This window comes from Grampus griseus (genome assembly GCF_964374135.1).
Source record: "Grampus griseus genome assembly, chromosome: 4".
Lineage (NCBI taxonomy): Eukaryota > Metazoa > Chordata > Mammalia > Artiodactyla > Delphinidae > Grampus > Grampus griseus.
This window is the reverse complement of record NC_138997.1, coordinates 143,013,598-143,025,743: the sequence shown is the minus strand read 5'-3', so window position 1 is coordinate 143,025,743 and position 12,146 is coordinate 143,013,598. Positions and strand designations below refer to the sequence as shown.

Genomic DNA, 12,146 nt, shown 5'->3' with positions numbered 1-12,146 from the left:
ACTGCAATGAGAAGCCTGCACACCACAATGAAGAGTGGCCCCCGCTCGCCGCAACTAGAGAAAGCCCGCGCAGCAACAAAGACCCAACACAGCCAAAAAAAAAGAGAGAGAATCTGGGGAAGCCACCTGTCCAGTACAAATCTGAAAATGAAGAATGGGGTGGGAAGAGGTGTCTGTCCCTCCTGCCCTCAGCACCAGAGTGCGTGACTCTCTGGATGTGAAGACCCCCCCACTAACTCAACACTTCACACGTGTAGTGTCCTGATCCCCCACTAAGTGCCCAAAACATAGTATGTGCTACTAGAGAATGGACTTGAGGACACGGGGAGAGGGAAGGGTAAGCTGGGACAAAGTGAGAGAGTGACATGGACGTCTATACACTACCATAAAAATTTTTTTTAAAAACCACAAAAAAACCCATAGTATGTGCTAAATGAACATTGGCTGAATTAATAAACAGAAAAAACTCCACAGCCTATCAGTATGGGGTCTCCTCTAACAAACAAAAAGTGCACAGACAAACACACATCTAGGCAAAACTGCAGTCCCGACACAGAAACAGGCATTTAACAAGAGCTAACTTACAGGATGCTTGGCTGACAGCCTTCCGGTCACGGTTCCAGTCTGGTTCCACGTGGAGGAAACGGAGCCCTTTATCAGTTGGAAAGAATCAGCTTATGCTCTGACAGTGCCGTGCGAAGTCACAAACACGCTGGCCCCTTCAGCACACAACGCTCACTGCTCTGTCCAGAGAACCAGGAGCCACGGGCCCTACACTCCCAACCCAGTGTCCGTGGGGTTACAAATTCCTGCATGTGATCAGGGTGAAGGAGATTCTCCCTCAGGCTATGCAGAAGCTGCAGTAGGACACATGGGCTGACGTGCCATGGGGGTCACAGCGTGGACTCAAGGTGGGGCTGTGCACCCCAGACCGGGGCTGTCACTTGCTGTGTGGCCGCAGACAAGTCACAGAACACCTCTGACTGCAGACTCCTCATGCATGAACTAAAACAACATGTCCCTCAAATGACTATGGAAAAGAGATGCAGTAACAGATGTGAAAGCACGTGGTCAGCAGTAGAGCTTCCACATGAATATGAGATTTTAAGGTATAATGTCAACTTATGCTATAGACCTAAATGATAACAAAATCATGGTTCATAGTTTCAAGAATGTTAGATTATTTAAAGAAATTCTACATGTATCTGAACCCATGTGTAAGCCATATTCCCAATCATGATATCTTTTTTCTTAGCTTTAGTTACCTTTTTCATGCAAGCTAGTAATCCATCTACAAAGGTTGACTTGATCTTGTGAACCTAGATTACAAGACAAAAGTAATCACTTTGTGTTTAAGTGTTTAAATTAGGAACAAGTGTCAAAGCAGTGTCTCACAGAGTGCTGGGCATGTGTCACTGATGTCACCTCAGGTGACTCCAGGAGGCCCTGAAATGGCCTTATGTGGTGCCCAGAATTAAATAACAATGACCAACAGAGAAAGACGTCACCCTACCCCTTTTAAAATAAACTTTGTCCTGGAATAATTCCTTTTACAGAAAAGTTGCAAAGATATAGGGAGAGTTCCCGAGTCCCAGCACCCAGTGTCCCCCGTGGGGCCTCTTTCAGTTCAGGTGCTACCATTTACTCACCACCACCACCCCCAACCCCACGCACACACAGCTGCCCAGCCCTAACAAGGACAGCAGTAAATAACGATGGTCCGAGCGGCAGCAAGTCATACCTGTGAACAGATGGCAGGTATGTGAACGGGGAAAAGAGGAGGAGCTAGAAGGGTAGCTAGAGAGAGGGGCATGTCCGTAAGTCAGTAAGTGTCAATGCGAGATGATAAAACACCACCAGGCCGGGAGAGGGAGGAGGCTTGTGTGACAGGCCTCTGAACTCGGCGCTGATGGAAGCCGAAGTCACACTGTGGCCACACGAGGATGACACACCAAATACTTCCTTCAGAATTTTTGTTTGTCCTCTTCCCTTTACGACTCCTCTGATTCACAGCAGGGCTGTTTGTAGCCCTGAGGAATATCATGTCTGGGTACAAGAAGCAGTGCTAATATGAGGTCCACGTGAACAAACTGCATTCCCTTTAGGACACTGTCAGGGCTACTTCAGCGATGATGGATTTTGTGAACAGAGACGGTGCCATGTGGGCCCCCTTCATTACCAACTTACTGACAAAAAAAAAAAAATCTAACTTACCTGCCTATATTCCAAAATAATTTTGGGTAATGGATGAAGGTCTTGCAGAGCATTTAACTAAAAAATAAGAATAAATATCACCAATATAATTCCTTCATTTAATTTTAACATTCCAAACACTTATTTTCAGCTGGAAAAGTCCTAATAATAAATGGTCTATCTTGAGCATATTTTCCAAAATGAAGACTCATAATAAACTCAGTTTATCAAGTGTCTTAATTTTAATCCCTTACAGAATCATTATTGTACACTTGGGAGCTAAAGGCACTTCACATGAGCTCGGAAATAAGATTCCTCTTGAGATTTAAATTCCTGAAATAAATCCAGGGCATGTAAAGCACCATGTAGGACAGTAAACTAGGAAAATGCCTCCAAATGTGTAACTCAATAGTTTAGGAACCCCAACATCTGCATCACAGTTATCGAGCACAAAGTCAGGGAGGTAACACTGGAATATGACTATGGGTTTTAAATTTAATTTTAAAAAGTCAAAATACAACGTACATAAAGCACAAGATCATGCAAACACGGGTTGTTAAATTATCACAAAATGAACACACCTGGGTACTGCCACCCAGAGGGAACATCCCAGGTTCCCAGGCAGGCCTCTGGCCCTCCCCCAGAGGTAACCAGCCCCCTGGCCTCCACCAGCAAGACCACTTATTCCAGTTTTTTGTTTGTTTGTTTTGCGGTACGCGGGCCTCTCACTGTTGTGGCCTCTCCTGCTGCGGAGCACAGGCTCCGGACACGCGGGCTCAGCAGCCATGGCTCACGGGCCCAGCCGCTCTGCGGCACGTGGGATCCTCCCGGACCAGGGCACGAACCCGTGTCTCCTGCATCGGCAGGCAGACTCTCAACCACTGCGCCACCAGGGAAGCCCTTCTTCCAGTTTTTGAGCTTTGTATCAATGGAATAGGATAGATACTCTTTGTGTGTGGGTTCTTTCGTTCAACATTCTGGTTTTAAGGTTGGTCCTTGTTGTATGATTTACTTGCACTGCTGTATGAATTATTTGAATGCAGGACAATTATTTACCCATTCCACCCCTGATGGACACGTGTGCTGTTTCCACTGCAGGGCTATTACAAAGAGTGCTGCTGTGAACATTCTGGTACACAGATTTTGGTTAACACACGTCCACGGTTCTGTTGAACATGTACGTAAAGAGGAGAGAGGCGCTGGGTCACCTGTAGCAGAGCTGATACCAGCCAGTTCTCCAAGGTAAACACAATGGTTTTTGTCCCCATCAGCAGCACATGAAAGTTCTCCTTGTTCCACATCTTCGCCAACACATGTTCTCCTAGGTCTTAATTTTAGCCATTCTGGCAAATGTGAAGTGACATTTCAATGTAGTTTTAGTGTGTATTTCCCTAATAAAGTCAGACATGATTCAAATGTTTATTGACCAATTGTATATCTCCTTTCATTAAACCCTGTTCATGTTTTTGTCATTTAAAACGTTGGTTTGTATGTCTTTTTCTTCTTGATGTGTAGGAATTCATTTTTCTGGACAGGGTTTTCTTTAGTTGGCTATATTTAGTGGAAATATCTTCTACCCCTCTGTGGCTTGTTCTTTTATTTGTTTAATAGTGTCTTTTTTATCTATTTATTTTTTAAAATTTTATTTACTTTTGGCTGCATTGGGTCTTTGTTGCTGCACAAAGGCTTTCTCTAGTTGGGGCGAGCGGGGGCTACTCTTTGTTGCAGGTGTGCGGGCTTCTCATTGCGGTGGCTTTTCTTGTTGTGGAGCATGGGCTCTAGGCACTCAGGCTTCAGCAGTTGTGGCGCACAGGCTCAGTAGTTGTGGCTCATGGGCTGTAGCGCGCAGGCTCAGTAGTTGTGGTGCACAGGTTTAGTTGCTCTGCGGAATGTGGGATCTTCCCGGACCAGGGATTGAACCCGTGTTCCCTGCATTGGCAGGCAGATTCATAACCACTGCGCTACCAGGGAAGTCCAATAGTGTCTTTTCATAAATGGAAATTCTTAATTTTACTATTGCCCAATTGATCAATCTCTTCCTTTATGGCTGATGCATCTTGTGTCCTGTTTAAGGATGTTTAACTACCTCAAGGCCTTGAAGATATTCTCTTATGGTATCTTCTACAATCTTTGTTTTACTTTTTATATTCAGATATACAATTCATTTGAAATTTATTTTTGTATATGGTGTGAAACAGGGGTCAAGATGCACTGGCCCCTTATGTAATGAGCCCTCCCTCTCAGAGAACATGCACTTTATACACACATGTGCAGGTCTGTTTGTAGATTCCCTATCCTGGACCATTTGTCTATTTGCTTATCCTTGAATTGACACTACTTCGTACTGATTAATTAATTCCTCATAATTTCTATTGCTTCATGATTAGTCTTGATATCCAACAGACTAAGTCCTTCAATAGTGCTTTTTCCCAAGACTATCTTGGCTCTTCTTAGTTGTTTGCATTTCCCTACAAATTTGGGATTCAGCTTGCCAATTTCTACCAAAAGTTCCTGCTAGGGTATTAGTTAGTATCATTCTGAATCTAAAAATCAACTTGGGGGAGAACTGATGACATAACTTTAATGTACTAGCATGAGCCACGGAACTGCATCACTCTCTATTTAATAGACTGAGGTCTTGGCCAGCCATAGAACATAAACAGGAGGGCCAACACTGGTGTCCTCGGAGCAGGGCTCTACCCAGGGGGAGGACTCCTGCCTCGGTGTAATCCAGAACTGCAGTTTCTCAGAAAAGCTATCCCTAGCGGGATGAAAGTGCATGAAAATCTTAGCCAAGAAAACTGCTTAAGATCAACTAACTCTCTTTATCCTGATACCTTACTCACAAAATAACTTTCTAACCACAGTCTCCCTGTATATCTCGAATCGAGCTGTCTGAGAACACTTGAAAAGGATGAAGTGTTTGATCTCATAACGCTTTGGATAAAGCCCTGCCGCGCTGGTTCATGATCAGAGGCGGAGTGCCGTGGCCGTTGCCACTCTACAAGCTTTATCAAACGCTCCCTCTGTTGGCTCCTGACCCCACATTCTTCTCAGCTCCCTTCTCTCTCTGTGGTCGTTCCATAGCCTCTGCTTGGCACCTCTTCTCTCTCTGACCCCTAAATGTCAGTTTCTCAGAGTTCAGTTCTGTGGTTATCAGTGCTGGCTGCTTCTAGAATCAGCGGGGGAGCTTCAAAAACATGTCTGGGGCTTCCCTGGTGGCGCAGTGGTTAAGAATCCGCCTGCCAATGCAGGGAACACAGGTTCGAGCCCTGGTCCCGGAAGATCCCACATGCCACAGAGCAACTAAGCCCGTGTGCCACAACTACTGAGCCTGTGCTCTAGAGCCCACGAGCCACAACTGCTGAAGCCCTCGCGCGCCATAACTGCCGAAGGCCACACGCCTAGAGCCCGTGCTCTGCAACAAGAGAAGCCACCAAGATGACAAGCCCACGCACCACAACGAAGAGTAGCCCCCGCTCACCGCAACTAGAGAAAGCCACGTGCAGCAACAAAGACCCAACTCAGCAATAAATAAATAAATAGATAGATAGATAGATAAATAAGACATTATTAAGCAAGACTAATCCATAAAAAAAAAAAAAAGTCCGGACTGGGCCACGCAGCCCACAGACTCTGATTTTGTGGATCAGTTGTGGGCCTGGGCATGAGTGTTTTTCCAAAGCTCCTGCCAGGGTAGAGGACGACCATCCCAGGGCCAACTACTTCCAGGTATGCATCTCTAGCACAGGACTTCTTCTCACAGACCCAACTGCTCTGTATCGATGTTTTGTGCACACATCTGTCTTCACATGTCCAAGGCTGAACACTTGACCCCCAGCCCCCGTAAACTGTTCCTCTCTTGGTTTTCTCTGGGCAGCGGCCATCACTATCTGCTCAGGTGCACAACTAAGGAAACCAGGAATTACTCTGCATTCACACTCATGTGAACTCACACTCAGAGAAGCTCGTTTCTGTTCTCAAAATGCTCTGAGCATGTGTTTGCTCTGCTCCATCCTCACTGCCATCGCCTGGACACTGAGCCAGCAGTGCCCACACTGCAGCGACAGCCTATTAATGGGACTCCTCCATTCTCCAACCAGTGACGAGAGTGGTCTTTTTAAAACATAGCTAACGCCTGTCAGAACGGCCACAATCCAGGACACCGACACCACCATGTGCTGGCGAGGGTGTGGAGTGACAGGAACCCTCGTCACTGCCGGTGGGAACCAGAATGGTGCAGCCACACTGGAGGACAGTTTGGTGGTTTCTTACAAAACTAAATATACTTTTACCATACAATCCAGAAATCAGGCTATTTATTTACTCAAATAAGATGGAAACTTATGTCCACGTGAAAACCTGAACACAAATGTTTTACAGCAGTTTTATTCATAGCTGCTAAAACTTGGAAGCACCCAGGATGTCCTTCAATAGGTGAATAGATAAATAAAACTGTGGTTCATCCAGACAATGGAATATGATTCTGTGCTAGAAAGAAATGAGCTGTGGAAAGACGTGGAAGAAACTTAAGTGCGTATTGCTAGCTGAATCAAATCTGAAAAGGCTACATAATGTATAATTCCTATATGACATTTTGGAAAAGACAAAACTATGGAAACAGTAAAAACAGTGGATGCCAGGGGTTGAGGGGAGAGATGAATAGGGAGAACAGAGGCTTTTTAGGGCAGTGAAACCACTCTGTTCGATACTCTAATGGTGGATACGTGTCATTACACATTTGTCCAAACCCATAGCCTGTATAACACCAAGAAGGAACCCTAATGCAAACTACAGACTTTGGGCAATGATGATGTGTCAGTGTGGGTTCATCAGCTGTAACAAATGTAGCCCCTGGTGGGGCATGTTGATGGTGGAGGAGGCTGTGTGTGTTTGGGCTGGGGAGGGGGTATATGAGACTTCTCCGTACCATCTGCTCAATTTTGCGGTGAACCTGAAACTACTCTAAAAAACAAAGTCTAATAAAAGCATATCTAAGCTCACAGTTGCGCCCTTACTTGAATTGTTCCAGGCTGTCCATCTCACCAGAAGACCACATCCCTTCCCACGGGGAGGGGAACAGGGAGGGTGAAGGGAAGTGGGAAGAAGGAGGCCTAATTTTGAACTGAGAACCATGTGCACATGTTGCCTAGCGCAGGTTCATCTTTTTAAATGTACAGAGTAGTGTGACTTGTTCAGCTAAGTAAGAGATTAAAGTTAATATGATATGATTCATGTTGATTATGTCTTTGTGAAGAAAAATTCAGGGCACTGTCTGAATTCTGTGCACAGTGAAGCACCTCGACACCAGAGGAGAAGCACATTTCCTCTCTTCTGTTGTCGGCTGTCTGGGAGAGCTAAGGAGTAGCAAAGGGAAGGGCAACACTGCCAGCTGGTGCCCAGATGGAGAATAAATCAGGCCAAGACCCCCAGCTCAGGTGCAGTCCGAGTGGAAACGTGTGCTTTCCCAGGTTCTGCCACCCCTGGGACTTGAGGGCACACTGCCATGTGGCGTTGAAACCCACTCCAGAGTCTCTCCAGCAAGGTGGGTCCTGCCCCTTGCCCTCGCTGTGCTCTGTGAACACACAGCCGACAGTTCAGCCCCAGCAGGTGCTAGTTCTAGGCCATTTGGTTCTGGGGATGTAGTGAACAAGTCAGATGAAGTCTTTGATCTGTGCAACCTACATCCTACTGGAACAAGCAAACAAGTGACTAGGTAACTTTATTTTTTAAAATTTTATTGGAGTATAGTTGACTTACAATGTTGCATTAGTTTCAGGTGTACAGCAAAGTAATTCGGTTATACATATATATATATTCCTTCTTTCTTAGATTCTTTTCTCATATAGGTTATCACAGGATACTGAGTAGAGTTCCCTGTGCTATACAGTAGGTCCTTGTTGGTTTTCTATCTTATATATAGTAGTGTGTGTATGTTCATCCCAAGCTCCTGATTTATCCCTCCCCCCAACGTTTCCCCTTTGGTAATCATAAGTTTGTTTTCAATATCTGTAAGTCTGTTTCTGTTTTGTAAATTAAGTTCATTTAAATCATTTTTTTAAAATTAGATTCCACATATGAGTGATATCATGTGATATATACCTTTCTCTGTCTGACTTACTTCACTTATTATGATAGTCTCTAGGTCTATCCATGTTGCTGCAAATGGCATTATTTTCTTATGGGTGAGTAGTATTCCATTGTATATATGTACCACAGCTTCTTTATCCATTTCTCTGTTGATGGACTTTTAGGTTGCTTCCATGTCCTGCCTATTGTGAACAGTGCTGCTGTGAGCGCTGGGATGCATGCACCTTTTCTAACCATCGTTTTCTCTGGATAGATGCCCAGCAGTGGGACTGCTGGATCATACAGTAGTTCTCTTTTTAGTTTTTAAAGGACCCTCTATACTGTTCTCCACAGTGGCTGTACCAACTTACCTTCCCACCAGCAGTGTAGGAGGGGTCCCTTTTCTCCACGCCCTCTCCAGCATTTTGGCAAGTTGTGTGCAGAAAACAAATCGAGGTGAAGGAATAGGTTGTGGCTGGGGGTCTTACTGTCACCTGTGACCAGAGGAGGACTTTCTGGAAGCAGTACTTAAGCTGACAATCAGAAGACAGCTGAGCACACTCCATGGGAAGTTTCCAGACTGAGGAAGGAGCCTGTGAGAAGTGTCGTCAGTGGGGTGCTGGGAGTGAGGAGTGAGGGAAGTCAAAGAAGGGCCAAGTCCAGACCCAGGGCCTGGGCGAGGCACACTCGAGAGCTTGGATGTGATTCTAAGTGGCATGGAAAGCCACTGGGGGACTTCCCTGGTGGCACAGTGGTTGGGAATCTGCCTGCCAATGCAGGGGACATGGGTTCGAGCCCTGGTCCAGGAAGATCTCACATGCCGCCGAGCAACAAAGCCCGTGTGCCACAACTACTGAGCCTGCACTCTAGAGCCCGCAAGCCACAACTACTGAGCCTGTGTGCCACAACTACTGAAGCCCGTGAGCCTCGAGTCCACGCTCCACAACAAGAGAAGCCACCGCAATGAGAAGCCCATGCACTGCAACCAAGAGTAGCCCCCACTCGCCCCAACTACAGAAAGCCCACGTGCAGCCACGAAGACCCAGCACAGCCAAACAAAAAAAAGAAAAAAAGGAAGCCATTGAAGTTGAAGGCAGGGGATCGACATGACTTTTCTAACACTTTTAAAAGATCGTTCTGCCTGGATGTGACGAGTCCCAGCAGGGGTAAGCTCACTGCTGGCTCCCAAGGACCAGGAGGGGGACACTGACCAGGGTGGGGAAGACTTGGGGAAGAGGGAAGATGCGAGGCCCTCTCGGGAGCAGCGTTCCCCAGGGGTGGGCGTTCACTCGGTGACTGATGCCTGGGCCCCGAGGGCCAGGTGTGGGGACAGTTGGCAAGCGTGGTGCCCCGCCAGGGCTGAGACGAGCAGGAAGTGCGGGGCTGGAAGGGCGATGTGCACAGAGGAGTCTGGAGGGAAGCGTTCCTCGGCTGCAAAATCCAACGCTGAGCAAGGCACAGAAAGGATAAGCTGGAGCCTCCACAGCCGGCCCTCAGCAGAGCAACACGTGTCCTCTCGCCCACTGGCCAAGCTCCTCGCTGCAGGCTTCCAGCGGTATCATTATACTCACGGGGTTCTGAATATCTATTCACACTCTGCCATTTGATTAAAGCAGCATCTCACTACACCCTGTCTTTTAAAAAATGCATTCCTCTCAAGGGAAGGGCAGCTAAATTTTTCTAAAACAAACTTGGGGAAAGGAGAAGACTGATGACTTTTCCCATTTCCAGTCTCTTATGAGGGCATGAAGCAAAGAAGTCATGACTACATTGTCAAGAATTTGGTTTCCAGAACAAAGTTCCATCAAATTATCCTCTGCAGGAAATCAAGGCAATTTATCGCCTCTGGAAAACTGTACCATAAGCCTCTTTGTCCTCCCTTCATAACTGAAGGGCAACCTTGGGGTGGGGGCACCTCTCCTGCCGCAGAAAGGAAGTGATGGAACAGAACTGCTCCGTGGTGGTTGCTGCCGGCTTGTGCCACCACGAGGAGCACGGGGCTCTGCAAGGGACTCGCACGTGGTGGGAGGTGCTGTTGTCTCGGAGAGTGAGGGGACACTTGTCGACCCTTACCACGGCTTCTGATGTGGACGGGTGTCTCCGGAGCCCAGTTTTGGGAAGAGTCTCCTGTGGACGCAGCAGGTGCAGCTGCAGCTTGCCAAACAGGATCTGCAACAAAAGCCATTTCACGTGATGAGCGGGTCCCAGATCTGAGAGGACCTGAACATCACTATAACAGAGTTAAAGCAACCAGCCAGAGGGGACACACCTGACTAGGTGTGACAAAATGCTTAGATTCTGATTCAGTACTTTTCTTAGATGTAAAGGCTTTGAAGTAATGAATCTCAATGTGAAAGACGTGAACAAGTTACATACTTTGCAGATGATCACATAAAATAATGTTTATAAAATCAGAATAAATCTCCCTCTAACCCCTGAACAGGAAGTGTATTTAATAAAAGAACTGAAATTTAGCTTTACCTCTCGAAGCTGATTACTGCTTGTTATAAGAAACTGTTCTCCTGCAACAAAATGGGCTTCTTGCTCCAGTTCCTTGAGACGAGACTATGAATGTGACAGACACAATGTTATTAATAGTTTTCACAACTTAAGATTATTTTTCTCAACATGAGATCTTGCAAGAATAAAAAATAATCTAAAATTTACCAAAATGGACATTACAAAATACATATTTGGACTCATGATGCAATACTCAGGCTCAGAATCACTCTCTTAAGTGCAGTGGACCCAAGGAAACAAACTTAAAGAAGTAAAAATAGTAAATAACACACCAAAATGAAGGAGGGAAAGAAGAAGGAATTCTCCAGCAACATTATGACAAGTAAACGGATCCAGCATCAAACCATAAACCTCAAAACTTCCAAAGTATCCCAAGGCAGAAGAGCTAGGACCAAACTGCATGGTGACCACAGTGATCATGATGCAGGACATTCCCTCCCAACAGAGGAGCAGCTGCAGCGGAGACAAGCAACAACGCTCTGAACAACCACACAAACTGGGGCACAGCCCAGGGCGAGGGGTGGGCGGCATGCAAGGCCCAGGTGGGAAAACAGCTGATAAATACGGTGCTGATATGAAACAGCTGATAAATACGGTACTGAGCAGAGCAGTAGGACATGCTGAATTTATGAACCCCTCACCCCCTCACCATTTTGGTCAGAAGAAAAGGAGAACATGACCAGGACTTTTAAAAAATTATTATAGGGACTTCCCTGGTGGCGCAGTGGTTAAGAACCCACCTGCCAATGCAGGGGACATGGGTTTGAGCCCTGGTCTGGGAAGATCCCACATGCCGTGGAGCAACTAAGCCCATGAGCCACAACTACTGAGCCCACGAACCACAACTACTGAAGCCCACGCACCTAGAACCCGTGCTCCAAAACAAGAGAAGCCACAGCAATGAGAAGCCCGTGCACCACAACAAAGAGTAGCCCCTGCTCACTGCAACTAGAGAAAGCCAGCGCGCAGCAACGAAGACCCAAGGCAGCCAAAAATAAACACATAGATTTACATATTTAAAAAATTATTATTAAAAAAAAATTATTATAAAAGAAAAGAGAGAGCAGAGTGTAAATCAACCAACTCTGAGCAAATATCATCTGCACTCTACCTTTATCAGACAAGAACTGCCTTTCGGCTGAAATACTGAAAGACGTTTACAAATAGGAGCAGGACAAGTACAATACAAAAAACTAGCACTAGGCAAAAAGAAGAACCCACAGACAATGGCCTCAGTTAAGGTAAGCCAGAATTCTATAGTCAAGGGAACAAATGATGAAAAGAAGAACAAGGAACAAAGCATGAAAAAACAGATAATGGGGACTTCCCTGGTGGTCCAGTGGCTAAGAGTCCACACTCCCAAT

At 46.1% G+C, this 12,146-nt stretch overlaps 1 protein-coding gene across 1 annotated transcript in view; it reads right to left on the bottom strand.

The window, feature by feature from the left end:
* POLN (DNA polymerase nu) overlaps positions 1-12,146 on the bottom strand; it is a 171,136-nt gene that overhangs the window by 91,643 nt on the left and 67,347 nt on the right. The window contains exons 12-16 of the mRNA XM_082652839.1: positions 10,744-10,827; positions 10,336-10,431; positions 2,215-2,271; positions 1,266-1,319; positions 586-651 (exon numbers count right to left, since the gene is read on the bottom strand). Of these exons, the coding sequence (XP_082508965.1) occupies positions 586-651; positions 1,266-1,319; positions 2,215-2,271; positions 10,336-10,431; positions 10,744-10,827 (357 nt within the window). The remainder of the gene's footprint in view (positions 1-585; positions 652-1,265; positions 1,320-2,214; positions 2,272-10,335; positions 10,432-10,743; positions 10,828-12,146) is intronic.